This window comes from Urtica dioica, chromosome 11 (genome assembly GCF_054948205.1).
Source record: "Urtica dioica subsp. dioica isolate 48M chromosome 11, U.dioica_male_clone48M_v1_H2, whole genome shotgun sequence".
NCBI lineage: Eukaryota > Viridiplantae > Streptophyta > Magnoliopsida > Rosales > Urticaceae > Urtica > Urtica dioica.
Genome location: NC_142766.1, coordinates 18,874,253 through 18,892,617, shown reverse-complemented (window position 1 = coordinate 18,892,617; position 18,365 = coordinate 18,874,253). Strand labels below are relative to the sequence as shown.

At 34.3% G+C, this 18,365-nt stretch overlaps 1 protein-coding gene across 2 annotated transcripts; it reads left to right on the top strand.

Annotated features, from left to right (window-relative positions):
- Nucleotides 1-7,885: 7,885 nt before the first annotated feature.
- Nucleotides 7,886-17,331, top strand: PHOT1 (phototropin 1). 2 transcript variants are annotated; one of them, XM_089630482.1, is made up of 24 exons: nucleotides 7,886-7,988; nucleotides 8,815-9,456; nucleotides 9,966-10,148; nucleotides 11,914-12,005; nucleotides 12,581-12,869; nucleotides 13,429-13,657; nucleotides 13,755-13,825; nucleotides 13,903-14,009; nucleotides 14,125-14,174; nucleotides 14,295-14,399; nucleotides 14,491-14,550; nucleotides 14,623-14,712; nucleotides 14,796-14,872; nucleotides 14,959-15,043; nucleotides 15,142-15,222; nucleotides 15,308-15,411; nucleotides 15,510-15,559; nucleotides 15,646-15,752; nucleotides 15,845-15,967; nucleotides 16,185-16,236; nucleotides 16,333-16,445; nucleotides 16,531-16,671; nucleotides 16,780-16,898; nucleotides 16,974-17,331. In XM_089630482.1, the coding sequence occupies exons 2-23, from the start codon at nucleotides 8,843-8,845 to the stop codon at nucleotides 16,888-16,890; spliced, it is 2,934 nt and encodes a 977-aa protein (XP_089486608.1). In that variant the 5' UTR covers nucleotides 7,886-7,988; nucleotides 8,815-8,842; the 3' UTR covers nucleotides 16,891-16,898; nucleotides 16,974-17,331. The 2 variants fall into 2 exon arrangements, with proteins under 2 accessions (XP_089486608.1, XP_089486609.1); XM_089630483.1 differs by lacking the exon at nucleotides 7,886-7,988 and adding an exon at nucleotides 8,369-8,707.
- The last annotated feature ends 1,034 nt before the right edge of the window (nucleotides 17,332-18,365 follow it).

Genomic DNA, 18,365 nt, shown 5'->3' with positions numbered 1-18,365 from the left:
CTTTAAAAAAAAAACAGCAAACCCTAGTTGTTGAAGGCGCCGCCGCCGCCCCTCCAGGACCCGGCTGCCGCTACGGTGGTGTGTTCCGACCTGGAGGGAGCTTACAAAATTTCTATTCTTTTATTTTTCAATTTTTGCTTGTTTGTTTTTCAGATTTTCTTTGCATCTAATTTTGGGATCCGTGCTCCGACTTTCTTCTTCGTCTTGGTCGGCGTCTCACGGTCTCGCATCCGTCTTTCCGGCGCTCTCCTCGGGCTTCCGTCTTTGGGTGACTTTTTGTGGTCTCAATCTCCGACGACGGTTGTTCTTCTCCGCAACTCGTTTTGGGGATTTGGCTGCGATTGGGCTCTTCGTGGCGTCGATCCTGGACAATGGGAGGTATGTCCCACCTTTCTGTTGCTTGGTTTTGTGTCGCGGGTTCTCGGTGGCTGAGGTGTGGCGGCTCGGTTTCTCGTCGATGGAGCCTCGTTCCCTCGGCGATGACGGTGCGGCTCGTCTCCCCTGCGTCGTCAACGGTGCGCCTCGGAGCCTCGACGGTGATGCAGCTCCTCCCTCGACGACAACAGGGCGACTCGGTGCCTCGACAACTACGGAAGGGCTCAGCTCCTCAGCAACAGTGGTGCTACATGGCTCTTCGGCAACAACAGTGCTACGTGGCTCTCGTGGTCAGCATCCTCCCATCGGTTCGGTGTTGAATCTCATGTGTCGGACCCTGATTTTGATGCTAGATTTTCTTTTTAGTTTCAGTTTTAGTCTGCGTGTGAACCTTATTTATTTTTCTGCTTGGTTTCTTTTGGTTTGTTTTGGACTCGGATTAGTCGTAGTCTCATCTCCCGTAGTGGATTTCCTGTTAGGTTTTGATCTATGCAGGTTGAAGAGCCATCTTATTCATGGCCATCGGACCGAGGTTGGTTGGATTTTTCCATCGTCAATCTTTGGATTTCTGAACGAGCCTCTTATGTGCTATATTTGTGCTTGTAATTCTTCCCGTTGTCAGAAGTTTGCACATAACGTACTTTTACCGGAACTTAGTGTTAGATTAACTTGACTTAGGTCTTGGTGACTCATGTACTGATGTGTCTTTCTCCTATATTGATGGGTTTTTTACCAAATTTTAATGGAAAATCCGTTCTATTAAAAAAAACATGGAAGGAAAGAATTGATTTTCGAAAAAAAAAACGTAATATTTAATTATCCTTTAAATAATCAGCAATTTTTAAAAAGTTGAGTATTTATTAAGGCTAAGTTGGAATAAAAATACAAGTTGAATTTTGACCAATTTATTAAATCATTTGTAACTCTAACATTTAAATGGCTTAATCTATATTTCTCATTTTTATCATTTAAATGGGTCTTTAGTATAACTTTGAATCACTTAGTAGATCCTAAAAAAATATAAGAAATTTCGCGTATAAAGATTGATTTTTATGCTCAACAAAAGATGAATTTTTAAATTAAAAAAAACTAAGCAACCCTATGAAGCTGTAAACAATTGAAATTTTTGGTCATTATACACGGAATAAGTTTTGAAAAGCCGGGAAATTTCCCTTATACCGACAAAAAAAATTTCCAAACGTATTCCAGAGATGCTGACCAAGATTTTCTTAATCCCATAAATATAAACTGACTGTAGATAATTATTTTTCTTAAAATTGTTTTAGCCTTTAAAATGTAATTTAGTTATTATTATTATTTTTACTGTTTATATTTCATTAAAAATAAGAGCTGCCTACCGTTTCAATCTATAATCATTATTCGTTGAAGTTTTTTTTAAATCGATATTTTTGGAATGAGCGTAAATATCAGTGGAATTTATCCGTATGCATGTATACCATTGGAAATTAATGGGCTAAATAAAATTTTATATTAGTGGAAATTACATATATATAAATTTCTGTTATGTATATTTTATTTAATCACATACTAATTATTGCATACAGTTTATTTACTATGTGATATTATATATAATAAACTGATAGTGTGATTATTGTATGCTGTTAACGTTGGAGATGAACGTTTGAGCTACGGCAAATATATTATATACAATATACTGATAATGTGATTATTGTATACTGTTAGCGTTGAAAAAGAGCGTCGGAGTCACGACGATGGCGGAGAAAGCCTCCCACACACATTCAAGCTCTGACGTAGCGGCACGGAACTCGGCGTATTTTTGCATCTCGTAGATCTTGTTTGTATATTAAGTGTGTTGAATAAGGACATTTTAGTTTTAAAAAAGTCAAATTTGTTATTTTCGTAAAGACTTAAAAAAATCTGCTCTTTTCGTAAAATAACAATCAAAATCTGATGTTTATGTAATTTCCCCTTTATATTATGGACCTCTCATCGCCTCATAATACCCTTACTGCTAATATTGGATTATACACCAAAATGAACTAAGTTTACTTTTTGGGATTGGAATCATTGGATCACATCTTGCTATTATTCTAGATCATTTCATTCTTGTTTTATCACTAGTCGATAGTAAAACTATCATTTGATACTTGTTTTCTCACTAGTTAATAGCAAATCTTTATTATTTTTTTATGACTTAGCTTTGGATAGGATAAATACGTTGTTACCAAAATAACTTTCATCTAATATATCATATAGAAATTGTAATACTTAGCATAAATTAATGAGATTTGTAACTAATTAGGCCACTTTAAACATGTGATTTTGGATCTAACCTATGTTTGATAATTTTTAGGGATATAACCAAATGGTTTATGTGGCAATAATTAAGGTCTGATTTGCCCTTATTTATTAACAAATTCGTCACTTTCTCTCTCCTATTCTTTTTCAAATATTTTTTTTTGCATCAAAACTTCAAAAATTCGTATCTTTATCATACGAACTCGAAATTGAGTGATTCCAGATCCTACAAATTCGTGGTGTCGAGATCTTCAAAAATAGACCTATTGTGTTTGATGAAAAATTATATTTATGTCGATAATTTCAAAAAATTTCAGTCATTTCCATATTTAAGGTAGTAACGTAATTTTTATACATCTATGGTATTAAACATGAATTTTCATCAAACACAATTGATCTATTTTTTAAGATCTCGGCGTCACGAATCCGTAGGATTTGGAATAACTCAATTTCGAGTTCATATGAGATAGATATGGTTTTTTTGAAGCTTTTATGTAAAAAAAGTGTAGGAAAAAAAGTAAGAGAGAGAAAATGACGAATTTATTAATAAATAAGGGGTAAATCAGACCTTAATTATTGCCACATAAACTTGTTGGCTATTTCCCCAAAAGTTGTAAAACGTAGGCTAAAAACAAATTTCATAGTTTCATTTTGACTATTTTGCTACACTGCTCTTAATGAGATTTGTAATTTCACACCACCTCCAAAGTGGAAGTTGTGGGTTCAATCATCGCTAGCAGCAAAACTGTTCTTCAAAGAAATATATCATATAAAAACTCATCTATTATGTACCAAAGTCATTCGAAAGATGGTTTAGAGGCCATTTATTCTCTTCCCCACTTCAGGGTGTTGTGAGATATTTCAAAGATGATTAGTGTATTATTTTTCATTTTTACAAATTTGATTCTTTTCTTATTTGTTTCTTGGAAAATGACATATTTGTCAAACATGTCATTAAATTTTCAAAGAAGTTAAAAGTTCAATTTCGCGAAAAAAGAACAAACGTATATGAACTTTGTTTTCTTCATCAAATCAAAACCATACATTAAAAAATTGAAGTTCAAATCAAAGAGCGCGTTTATCACTCAGCAACGTAGCTTCGAATGCTGGAGAGAAAGACGAGGTGTTGTACTTCTCGTCTCCGGGGATAGACTCCTTCATCCATTTCGGCTTTGGAATCGGCTTATTCTTCGTGCCAAACGCGACGAAGTATGTTTGCCCGAAAATAAAGAGAAGTGAGGATATTTTAATATTGATCAAAATTATATATTATAATAGTAAAATAAATACTTGTTATCGCATGCATTATGGGAAAATAAAATTCAAATGGTCATAAACATAGAATAATTCATTTGTCTTTGGTGTCTCTAAGAATTTCAATAATAGAAATCACAAATATAATCTCATTAAGCTTTATGTATTTATTGGTATTTTTAATTATTGGTACTGTTATCATTATCATAGTTATTTACAAATGTATTACACTTCATTAAACTGTGACATTTGTCGCGGTTGTATCCCACAACGTCGCGGCTAAATTCATTTTAATCGTAACAATAATTACGACAAACATTGGTTGAAATTTCGTCGCTATATATAAATCATCGTCACAAGTCACTGCTTGATTATGGCCGGGGCAATATAGCCACGACCTTAATTATTAGTACGTATAAATAATCCTAAATAACAAATAGCACATAGTTGTTCCGTTGACCAATTTTTTCAGTTTTTATAATAAAAGTAGTAAAAAAATTCATTTTAGAGTGTAACTATGATGTAGTATATAAATTGCTGATTCAATTTTAAATATAGTAAGCTTGTTTAAGTTTTTTTTTTATTTTTTATTTTTTATATTAGCTGTTTAATTATTACAAAATTTTAAGATTATGTTTGGAACCTACAAATCTGAACTTTTTATTTATTTTGCATTTTTATATAAAAAATTGGTTACGTAAACCACCTAAACTATAAGAATTGTAAATAATTGACCAATTTTTGATAAATACTTTGTAAATAGTCAACTTGCATACGTGGCAGCCAATTAACTACTTATTTTTTTACATGTTTGGTTGTGTTAAATAAGTATTTTATTAATCTGTTAATAAGTCCACCTGGTTATTTACAAGAAATTAATTAAATGTGGACTATATATCAATTCATTATAGTCGTGTGGTTATATAACTTAATAACCTTTTTTTATATTTTCCTTGTGTTGTGCTGATTTGATTTTTTTTAGAGGACTGGAATTAAAAATTAAATATCATTTTACTTATAAAATTATGTGACAAAATAAATCAAGTAAATAATTCTCACATGAAAGAAGGATTATTTTGATGTTCTCATGCCACACTACATGTATAATCTAAACAATACAAAAGAAGAAAAACAAAGAGAGATTCCATTTTCCTCGCGCCAATTATTTTCAGGGTTCCACACACCTGAATTCAGGTGCACGATAGAAATCTTATGGATATATATATATATATATATATATATATATATATATATATATATAATATATGGATACGTCATACGCATGTAAAAGGGGTATGTGTAAATAAAAGGGGATATGTGTAAATAGAGAGGTAAAAGAAGAAATAAGATGAAGATGAATACATGATTATCGAATCCCATGCCATTCCGTTTGCCACTAAATAGTGGGGACCACCGGTGGGACCAGCAACCGAAAAGGAAGCTTTCTCTCTCCGCCCAACATCAGCCGTGGCTTTGGCTAACAGATAAGATTATTTATTACCAAAAGTTTGTTCACGTGTCCGTGGGACCCACCACACATGTCTATTTCATCTTCATCGTCCACCCTCAGTCCCAAAACTTCTTCTTCTTCTCTCTATGACAATGTTTCTCCTTAATCTTAACAAAAAGCAAGCTTGATCGATCTTATGAATATATTATATATATATATATATACACACACACACACACACACACACCCTTTCTATAACGTTCTAACAAGATATCTCTTTTTCAGGCAAAAGCCTCTCAACATTTTAGTGGATTTTTTGGTGATGAATAACCAAAAATTCATTGTCCCCAAACATATTTTTGGCTTATATATATATATGCTATACAGTGTTTTAGTGAACTTTCAAAAATTCCACTAGTTAACATTTTATAATGCTATATTGTAAAGACGGGATAGTATTACGTTGATGAAAAATTTATAACAGGATTTTAGGTTGGAGATACTCTTAAATATTGTAATATTCGCGAACTCAATTTTATTTTTAAAAGAATCGTGATCTCATTTGGTAAAATAGGTTGTTTGTGTGATTTTATAAAAGTATGTTAATTTTGAGAAGCTGATAGTTTAATGCAATGAACTACGAATCGATAGTATAGATAGTGATAAATATGTTGGATTATACCACATGATCCGAGATTTTTCTTCTATAAATAAAGTGGGAATCGCACGGTTCGAATTTTGTAAAACAAAAGAGTTGACGTAAGTTATACAACGGGCTACACAGGGGTGCCAAAATATAAAGATTAGGAACGGCTTGTGTAGAGAAAAAAAAAGAAGTAGATTTCAATTTACCAAAATCGTAAAGTTCGAGAATTACCTCTAAAAAAACAAAAAACGAGGAAAATAGTCAATTTAAACGTTTGATAAATCATAGATAAATAGCCGTAAATAATGATGTGGTCTAATATATGAAAGTTGTTATTTATCTAAGATTTACGTTTGCAAATACATGAAAATGACTATTTATCTAAGATTTATCAATCATTGACTATATAACAATGTTAAACGTTTAAATTGATTATTTTCCTAATAGACCCCTAAACAAAACTATATTTTTTTATTTTTTTTTTCTTTTCAGAACTTGCTTTCGATTATTTAAAACTCAAAGCAGTAATAAAACCTCATACAGTCATACTATATTGTGTCTTTGATTATATACAAATATCTAACAGTCATATATATATATATACAAATATTATACAGTCATACTACATTTGAATATAAGGAAATCAAATAAAGGTTGCGGTTGTTTGTAGATCTCCTTGAGCCATTTAATATAGTATCTCGAAAGAGTCATTTATATATATAGTACATCTTTTGTAATTTCTTATGTGAGTATTTATAAAATGAGCGCGAACAAATGTACTACTTAGTTTTAGATTTGATCCAAATTGATTTATGCTATGCCTAGTGTTACAGAAAAATGACCTGTATAAGTAAAAAAAAAATTATATAGGAAAGAATTCTTGAAAGACTTATCCAACCTCATACTCAATTTTCCTTAATTTAAAAAAATACATTTATATTTATAAATTCTTTCCAACCATTTTATGATATATCTAACGAAGTATAGAAGTTGCATGTATAAGAACTTCATTAAAAAAATATAATAAAAAGAGAGGTGAAATGAAATGTGGTAAAAAAAATCGTGTATAATCACAATCTATAAATCTATCTTGTATTACAATCCAACAAACACAACCAAAATACAACGTGGTCGCTCTCTTCATGTTTCCAAAACGACCATGCTTTCAAGTTTGTTTATTTTATATTATTTTGAAATTAGCGAGATTCAAGACAATGCAAGTATGTTGCTCCTACGTACCACAACCCCCATGTTAGCCATTTTATTTTTAAACTATTTTATTACTTCACGTAATCAGTGCAAAGATTCATACTCTATGTACTAGTTACTACTAGATATTTTATTTTGCTATTCTTTCCATTCTTCCGTGTCCGATCGGTCTTTGGTTTTATCGTAAGAGAATCTGTGTCTCTTGCGAGTGAGAGAGAGAGAGTTCTATATGTGTTTTGATGGAGTGTTCTCTCTCTGATTCTACTTTTGTTGTTTTTGTTGATGCCAACACATTTCCAGTCTGTCAACAAAATTTACACACAGAAATATAAAACTGGATAGATAAAATCTATTTGTGCACATAATGTATGTACTGTCAGGAATAGATTTATGCAATGAGAGAGTCAGTGTATATATCTGAATTCATGGACACATATAATTGGATTTTTCTTTTAAAGAGAGATGGCAAAATTATTGAGGGCAAAAGGCATGTGAGGCCTAGGGTGTATAGGGATGGGAAGCCAAAGCTTTAATAGAGACATGCAATCATTCCTTATAATTATTATTTTCTTCTTTTAATTTTTTTTTGAACAGTAAAATATATTGATTTTCGCCTCCATATATAAACTGCTTCACTGGTTCTCTCATCTTCACTACATCTCTGAGAGTCTCTGTTTCATGTTGTTCAGTTTCTGAGGATACTTGAGAGAGAGAGAGAGAAAAGGCTTTACTTTGTCCACGTGGCAGCTCAATCAAGCACTGATCACTGATCAGGTAAGTGACACTAATTCTCATGCACATTAAAAACTAAGTACACATCATTCTTCTTTCTTTTCATTCTAAATATGGAATACTTTCAGCAGTAATTCTCCTCGCAGCTGAGACTAGTCAACGCTTTCTTTTTACTCCTTTTTACATACATGAAAAAGTGACACAAAACTTTTTGATATTTACTTCACGGACAGAAAAGAAAAAAAGAAATAGCGACCGTCTCTTCAAGTTTGGGCTTAGAATCCGGACCCACTTAGTTTTTGCCACAATTGTCATTTTCCTAATACATTTTTAAGCTGTCAAAACGTGTTTCGTTGGACCATTCTACCCCCAAAGAATCTGAGGACCTCATAAGCTCTCAACTTAGCTATCAATCACCCAACGGACCCTAATAAAACACTCTCTCATATATGAATGTGTAAATGTCAGAAACACCCCTTGACAACAGGTCACTCATGTTCATTACGCAATCCACACAAACAGAAACACTCACACTCAATCACATACTCTCTCTCACACACAAATCCAACCGACTAAAAAAAACAAGCTATTGATGTGTTCGACAATTCATGCATCGATACGATACGTTCATTTCCTCGCTCAAAATTCGCCAAAAACATCACTCTCAGATTCCTCAGATAAACCCAAACCCAAACCCAAAGCCGAAACCATCCACACAACACCCGATCAAACCCTTAATTAATACAGTCCAGTCAACCCACGTACTAACTAACCGAACAGTCTAGAAAAAAAAAATAGAAACTTATCTGTATATTGGCGTATTGCGTTTCCTGAGACGACATTTATTAATTTTTTTCCTTTGGTTCAGATATCAGCGATCAAGAGAAACAGAAACAATGGATAAGAACAACAATTCGGACAACAGCAAGTCATCGTCGAAGGTTCCTCTGCCGAGAGACTCCAGAGGGTCGCTCGAAGTCTTCAACCCGACCCGACCCGAAACCGTTCCCTTCCGGCCCAACCAACAGTCATGGCCGAACAAAACCGCCGCCGCCGCCACCGGAGATCAGGAAATCACCTCCTGGATGGCCATCACCACCGCCGACCCGACTCCGCCGCCGACGGCCCCTTCCGGCGCGGCGGAGAAGAGGGCGGCGGAGTGGGGGCTGGTGCTGAAGACGGACGCGGAGACGGGGAAGCCGCAGGGGGTGGCGGTGAGGACTTCCGGCGGGGACGAGCCCGGCGGAGCGGCGGCGAGTCACGTGAGAGGGAACTCGCGGCGGAGCTCGCAGAACTCGGTCGGGAGGACTTCCGGCGAGATGTCGGACGACGGCGGAGGGAGCAGAGGGATCCCGCGCGTGTCGGAGGATCTGAAGGACGCGCTGTCGGCGTTTCAGCAGACTTTCGTGGTCTCCGATGCCACCAAGCCGGATTTTCCGATCATGTACGCCAGCGCCGGATTCTTCAAGATGACCGGTTACACTTCCAAGGAGGTCGTCGGACGAAACTGGTAACATCATCATCATCCTCACCTTTTTTTTTTCTCTTCTTAATTACACATATAATTGTTATTCTGCATTATTTTATTTCAGCACATAAACGGCTAAACCCTAAATCACTGAAGTTGCCACTAAAGTTAGGTGCGATCGTTAAGAAAGGAGAGGACATATATAATAGTTTTTTTTTATTTTAATTATTTATAAATTTAGGCCTTGAGCTTGAGTTAACTAATTTGTAAAAATGGTAATTTTTTTTTTGGTTGCTTAAATGTATAAAATGGTATTAACAAGTATGACTGGGCCGATAGGCTTCTTTTGCTGTTTTTGGATTCTTTAATAAATTTTGATTGTTTAAATTAAATTTGTTTAGCGGCGGTCAATTGAATTTTATTAATAATATATATGTATATATAGCTATTGGGGTTTGTATTAATCAGAATGAATACAATAATTATATACTCTGGAACAGGAAAATGTGAATAAGAAAATAGTTTTAAAGGGATTGTATATTATTGTGCAGCCGGTTTTTACAAGGGTCTGGTACGGACTCGGAAGAGTTGGCGAAGATTAGGGAGACATTGCAAAGTGGAGGGAGTTATTGTGGGCGAATTTTGAATTACAAGAAAGATGGGACCCCTTTCTGGAATTTGCTCACCGTCGCTCCCATCAAGGACGAAACCGGCAAAATCCTCAAATTCATTGGGTTAGTTATTTAGTCTATCTTCCGTCGATCTCTTTTTTTATTAATTCATTAAATTGATATGCATATGGGTTGTCATGCATTCATTTCTTCCGCAAATATGATTGGGTGGATTTCATTTTCTTATTTCATTTTCTTCACGTGGGTCGATATGGATTTTTCATGCTAAATGTGTATATATTCCCAATCAGGCCTCTTTATTTCATACAGGTCGTGAACTTAACTTACTAGTAGTAGTAGTAGCGTAAAGGAATATTCATTAGATGAGCATTTTTTTATGAGTTCGAAGGAGATCATGAGAGTCTGAGATAAAGTAAATTAATATAAAGTTTGTTTTTTCCTTTTCCTTTTCCTGTTCTCTTTTTTAGATAAGATGTGTGGTTACGAAAAGCTAGACACACTCAGAGTAACGTGTGATCTCTGACTCAGTACTTGGATTTTCTCTACCTACTTGTTGCTCATGGAAGAACAAAGATTTCGGAATTAAATTTGGACCATACATTTATTAATAAAATAATAATAATAATAATACACGTACGTTTGATTAATGCAATTCATTACCTATTAGTTAATGGGTTATTAAGTGGCTCTTGTCATTAAATTTTCTCTGCCTACTTTAGCATCCTCATGATTTGATCTTTGACTCTCATACAAGTTTGCTTCAAAAGTAGTTCAATTAAAATTGCTTTTTCAATGTGATTGTCACATCTCGTTGCTGTGTGATATGGATTATTATCTAGTTATGATTCATCAACATGAGACATTTACACGATCAAGCACATGTATATATATTGGCGTTGTATATATAGATATGTGATGTGATCTCGGTGAAGACAAACAACATTTCATGATGGTGTAAATTACTACAATTCAATATATTCTAAGCCTTTTCAATATCCTTCTTGACTATATGTTTAATTATTACTACATGTCCAATATTAATTTTAGGTCCGTAGATATCTTTAAAATTTTAAAGCTTTACATTCCTCTTTATATATTATTTTTCTCTTACCAAATAGAAGACTTATTATTTCTTCACAATTACATTCAAGCATTCACTTGTACATACGATTTTTTTTTTTGTACCGAAATTCTTCGTGCGTAAGTATGTACGATTTTCATTGTGGATAAGATTATTTTGTTTTGCTCTTACTTTAATTATATATATATATATATATATATATATATATGTACATAAATATACATAAAATACATATATTTATGTATATTTATTAGACATGTTGGCATATATTATATATATTTAAAAACATACATGTACAATATATTTATAATTATATTTTGTTATAAGATACCAATCGATAGTCGATATATCAATAAAATCAAAATTTCGATATCGGTATTTTAATCTTTGGCCACGTGCACACTACCGGACCAAAGAAATATAAAATTATTTCATAATCTAATTTATTACGTGTATATGGCTATATAGACTATTATAGAGAGTATAGAAAGAGTTATAAATAATTAGATAAAGCCATTGTTTTGTGTGTCCCCATTGTCTTAAATTATTTGCCCAACTTTGTTTTCTCTCTTTCATTTGGGCCACTTGATATGATAAGTGACAGTCTGATATTCAGTGCTCTAGAATTGAATTAATTCACATCATTTTGGACCGTCGGATTGACGATCGATGGATCGCAATGAGATGTGACAAAGTTTGGGAATGTTTGGTTAGGGAGTAGATTAAATGGTGATATGATACGATATGATGTACGTTTTTTTTATTAGTTAGTTTTTTTTTTTTTAGAATGCAAGTTGAGGTGAGTAAGCACACTGAGGGGTCCAAGGAAAAGACCGTCCGACCCAATGGATTGCCTGAGTCTTTGATCCGTTACGATGGTACTCTCCACACTCTATCACTGTTTTACTTTTTGTTTTTGATCCATTCACAAGTTTGTTAATATGCAGCATTGATTTGATATTGAAATGAGTAATATGTGGGGCATCTTTAACTTTAACAATGTTTGAAATATTGGTTTTATTAGGAAACTTTTGCGGACCCAGACTTTCAATTAATATATATACATACATGTCCATGCACACGCAGTAATTATTGACATCAGTCGTCACAGTTGTTAGCATTATTTTGATTGGAAATATCAAGTGCAAATTGTAAATGTCAGAATTGTTGATTTATTGGAACTTTATGTCAGGGCTGGTAAAAAAAAAATTTGGTGATGAAAAAAAAATATACCTTCTAATAAGGCTGTTTATTCTATTTTATTTTTTCAAAGTGATTTTTCTCTATGTGATAGAAAAATATTGTCAGAAGTTAATTAACCGAATAGTTAATTAACATAATTAAACGAAGTGATCTTTGTATATGTGATCAAAATGCAAATTAAATACGAGTAAATTAACATAAGATTAAGGAGCAGTGTGCTAATAATAGTTAATGGTGGGCGTTTTTGCAGCTCGTCAGAAGGACATGGCAACGAGCTCGGTGAACGAGCTAGTTCTGGCAGTGAAGAGGCCACGCGCTCTGAGCGAGTCAACGAACCGTCCATTGAGAAAATCCGGAGGCAACTTGAGGGACGACCTTCCAGTCATGGAATCTGTGGAGTCTGCGAACCGAAGGAAGTCAGAGAGCATGGCGGTCCCACACAGACGCAACTCCCACGCTCCTCCACGCGCCTCCATGCAACGCATCAGCGAGATTCCCGACAAGAAGCCCAAAAAGTCAACTCGCCGCTCTCTCATGGGGTGCGTGAATATATCTTGAATTGTAATCAAAGGGACAAATTTAAAAAAAAAATAACAATGAGGGGGCTAGTTTTAAAAAAATCATAAAATTTTGAGCTTAAAAAATTAGGGTATAAAGTGAAATTTTCAAAATGTTTACCTCTGCCACTCTATATCATGTCAAGTTCTCTTAAAAAAGAATTGAAAATGAGGCGAGTAACTCGTGATCAATGACCAATTGTTTACTTCCTGTTATTCTTTTTGTTTATATATATATATATTAAAACCAATACTTAACCTTTATTATTCTATTATTTATTTTAATAGACTTTGTGTTGTTATTTATCTAATCATATTAGAAATTGGCTAAGAAACTTAACAATTTTATATATAATAAACTTGAGATCTTATATTTTCTATTTATCGAAAAGATATTATTTATGAACTTTAACCCCCCCCTTTTTTTTTAAATATAGTCTCCGGCTCTTCCTTTACTCATGACCTTATAAACGTTGTTAGTTCTGTATATACGGTGATTGATATGTTGTGTGCATTGTTATGGATGGCGATGATGATCAAGGCTGATTAAGAAGGGGCCGTCAAAGAACGAGAACGACGAGAATGAGAATATAATCGTCGTCGACAATGTTCATAGCGATGACGAGGACGATGAAGATGGAGTGGAAAAGAGCGTCGAAAACAAGAAACGGCAAAAGGAAATGAGGAAGGGTATGGATCTCGCCACCACACTCGAACGTATCGAGAAGAATTTCGTCATCACCGACCCAAGGTTGCCTGATAATCCCATTGTAAGTACCATTATTTCCATACATTTATACAATTGAATTTTTTTTTTTTTTTTTTTTTGTAATATTGATTTTGTGTGGCATTTTTTTCTTTCTTTAGATTTTCGCATCCGATAGCTTCTTAGAGCTGACCGAGTACTCCCGTGAAGAAATCTTGGGAAGGAACTGCAGGTATATGAAGTACATATTATTTTGGTGTTATATTGGAGTTTTGAGAAATTAATTCGTTATATGATTTTGTGACTTAGGTTTCTTCAAGGACCAGAAACCGATCCGGCGACTGTGAGGAAAATCAGGGACGCCATTGACAACCAAACAGATGTGACTGTGCAGCTCATTAACTACACCAAAACTGGTATAGATATGAACTCTTTTTTTTTTTTTAATTATTCTTATTATTAACACACACATGGACTGATAATACAATTCAAGACATGGTTAATAACTCAATACTATTGTAATTTAAACAGGGAAAAAGTTCTGGAACCTGTTCCACCTTCAGCCTATGCGTGATCAAAAGGTAAGTACTACTACTATATCTCTTTTAACATAATCCTAAATAAAAAAAATAAAAACAGAGGAGATATCTATTTATTTATTGGTTGGTTTATTTACTGGTTTATATGTTTGATATAAACAGGGAGAAGTACAGTATTTCATTGGAGTACAACTAGATGGGAGTCAGCACGTTGAGCCTCTTCGCAACTGCATCGCCGACCAGACTGCCATCGAGGGCGAAAAAATTGTAACTAAACTTTTCTTAATTTTTTTTACAATATCTATACTAATATTTTGTACGTCCTTAATAAAACATGCTTAATCACCGTGTGTCTCAGATTAAAGAAACCGCCGAGAACGTTGATGAGGCAGTTAGGGAGCTTCCGGATGCTAATATGGTAATTTCCGTGGCTGTTTATATAAATCGACACACATTTCCAGAGCTTATGATTTAAAAAAAAAATTCGCAGAAACCGGAGGATTTGTGGCTGAACCATTCCAAAGTTGTTCATCCAAAGCCTCATAGAAGGGAGAGCCCTTCATGGAAAGCCATCCAAAAGGTACCATTTGATAAATAAATAAATAAAAGTTGAATGAAAAGAGTATATTTTTAATATTGAAAATATAAAATGCGCTTCCGCAGATTAAGGAGGACGGAGAACAGCTTGGACTGAAGCATTTCAAGCCTATCAAGCCCTTAGGTTCCGGAGACACTGGCAGGTATATAAAAATTTATTTGAATCGAATTCGTTGCTTTGATTATTAATACGATTTGATTCGTTACTGATGATGATATGATCTGGCAGTGTCCACTTGGTTGAGCTGATTGGAACTAATCAGATGTTTGCTATGAAAGCCATGGATAAGACTGTCATGCTCAACCGTAACAAGGTAATGATATTTTCCTCAGCCAATGTTCTTTTTATATAAACTAGTTCAACTTTTTAGTTAATTTATTTAATGTACATGTACTACTTGTGTGTGTATAGGTGCACAGAGCTTGTGCAGAGAGAGAGATTCTTGACATGTTGGATCATCCTTTCCTTCCCGCCTTATACGCTTCGTTTCAGGTCAGCAAATTAAAGCAATTTGAGTCTTGAATTTTTTTTATTATGTTTTTTAAAAGATATTTAATTCATTTTGAAAAATTCACAGACGAAAACGCATATCTGTCTTATAACCGATTACTGCCCGGGCGGAGAGCTGTTCTTGCTTCTCGACCGACAACCAACAAAAGTCCTCAAGGAAGATGCTGTGAGGTAATAGAGATAATAATCCCTAATTAAATTAAAATGTTTTGATTGATTGATTATTTATTTATAAAATTTATCACAATTTGTGGATGATGTTATTGTAGATTTTATGCTTCCGAGGTACTTGTTGCACTGGAGTACCTTCACTGCCAAGGTATGTCAATCACGCACTGTGCAAAAAGCCACAATTGAGAACCTCTCATAATTTTTTTTTTTTTTTTTTGTATTATTGTTTTTCAGGGATAATTTACAGAGATTTGAAGCCTGAAAATGTTCTGCTCCAGGGATCTGGTCACGTGGCCTTGACCGACTTTGACTTGTCGTGTCTGACTTCTTGCAAGCCGGAGGTGGTTTTCGTGGTTCTTTTCGACTACATTTAGAAAAAAGAAAAAGAAAAAAAAAGAACCGAATTGACTATATGTTCTCTTGTTTTTCACAGCTTATAATTCCTGCCTCAAATGACAAGAAAAGGTCACACAAAAACCAGCAGGCTCCGATCTTCATGGCAGAGCCGATGAGAGCATCGAACTCCTTTGTCGGCACCGAGGAATACATCGCTCCGGTTCGACATTCTCTCCCTCGTAAATATTTCTTATAAGGGGATTTAAGCCCCAAATTCAACCTAACAAAAATTATATCAAAGAAGTGAAGAACAAATAACACACACGGGTTTATAGTGGTTTACTCTCAATACGAAAGCACAAATCTTTCTCTCAAGAAGAAAAATTAGGACAAAACATGACGTTTTGTATTTATTATTATTAACGGCTTATTTACAGGAAATTATTACCGGAGCGGGACATACCAGTGCAGTGGACTGGTGGGCTCTAGGTGATAATTAAGAATATCTTTGCAACGTAATTACTAGCCTTGTTTCATACAAAAATATATATGTGTTTCTGATCAAATTATTTTTCTTTCCCCAAGGAATTCTTCTGTATGAAATGTTCTATGGATACACGCCATTCAGGGGAAAGACAAGGCAAAAGACATTTGCCAACATTCTTCACAAAGATCTCAAATTCCCAGCCAGTATACCAGTACGTACAAAAAAATTGTCATCATCTTGACAATCAATGCACATATAGATAACTGATTAAAAAAGCTATATATATATATATACAGGTGAGTCTACAAGCAAAGCAGCTAATGTACAGGCTGCTTCACAGAGACCCGAAGAACCGATTGGGGTCTCGAGAAGGAGCCAATGAAGTGAAGCGACACCCTTTCTTCCGCGGAGTCAATTGGGCTCTCGTTCGCTGCACGGTTCGATCACAAAGCTCATAATAACTACAGGCTCTCTTACAAAAGAAATATATCATTCGTATTATACCCTTCCATACATACACATGTATAAATATGCCTCTTTTGCAGAACCCTCCTAAGCTTGAAGCTCCGCTATTCGGAGAGACTGCTGAGGATGAACAGAATGGACACAAAGCTGTGGACCCTGAGTTGGAGGACCTACAAACCAATGTTTTTTAAAATCTCAGGTCTCTTTGTTTATATATATTTCTTTTAAATTTTATTATCACGGACACTAATTTTTTTTTTTTCTTTCTATGCAGGCTAAATAGAACGTGGTCTTGGAAGAATGTCAAAAGCTATGATGAAGCCTTTGTTTTTTATTTTTATTTTTATTTTTGGTATTTTTGTAGATGGAAAATAATTGAGGTTTTTGATCATGTATTTCTTTCTTTCTTTCTGCCTGTTTTTTTTTTTTTTTTTTGGGTGGTATTTATTTACAAGGTCATGTATTGTTTTTGCAATCTCTTTTATTTTTTTTGCTCCTGCCACTCTGGACGCTTTCCTGTTTTGATTACAATAATCTGGTGTTGCTCAAGTTTGTTAAATTGGGTGCTTATCAAGTCAAGTCTGATGTAAATTATTTTCGTAATGTGAATTCATTATATTCCTAGTGTTTCATAGTTGAAAAATAAATTCTTACGCATTGCCACCACATATCAGTGCACTATAAAGGATAATAACACGCACAGTAGTTTGACAACAGTCAATAATACCCATGTGTGTATAATTTATTTCATCCAAAGGTTGATGCAAAAAAATAAATAATAATGAAAAATTAAAAAATTAAAAAAAAAAATCATCCAAAGGGTATGCATCGTTACGAGTCAACGATTCAGTCAAAGTATAGAGGCCATACCCTCTTTCGAAACAAAATTGTGAGTGATCGGTGAGGGAAAGAGAGGTCTGGCTTTTCGAGGGTTCCGGTCGGATTCCGGCCGGGATTCGTCGAACCGGAGCTCATCGGGACGGAACGTGAAGAAACCACTGCCGTATCGTGAATCCGGTAGGAATCCGACCGTTTTCCGTGAATTCCGTCAACTTGACTGCACTTCCCGGCGGATTCTGTTTGTCACTGCCTTCGTTTGCCAAAAAAATCGAGGTTTCCGAGAGGTATGAATCTAGGGTTTCGGAGATTTGGGGATTTTTTCAGTTTTTCCAAAAATTTGTGTCTTAATCCTAGAATATGATGATGAATTGATTAATTTGATGAGAAATTCATGATTATTGTCATGATTATGTTGAATTTAAATTAATTTGGTGATGATTGTCATGTTGATCATGTTTATGTTGAATTAAACTTAATTTAATGATGAATTGGTGATTGTGATCATGTTTATGTTGAATTAAACTTAATTTGATGATGAATTGATGATTGTGATCATGTTTATTTATGTTGAATTAAAATTAATTTGATGATGAATTATGGCGTTCGGTTCTTCATTCACCAGTGACGAGAGACACTTCACGTATAATTAATTACTAAGCAGTATGTTTTATATTTTGTCGTACGTGTTTTAATCAAGGTTTGACTTTATGGTACTTTATGTTTAATTTTATCTTAGTTTGAACTTTTTGTTTTATATTTTGTCGTACGTGTTGTAATCAAGGTTTGACTTTACGATACTTTATGTTGAATTTTATCTTGGTTTGAA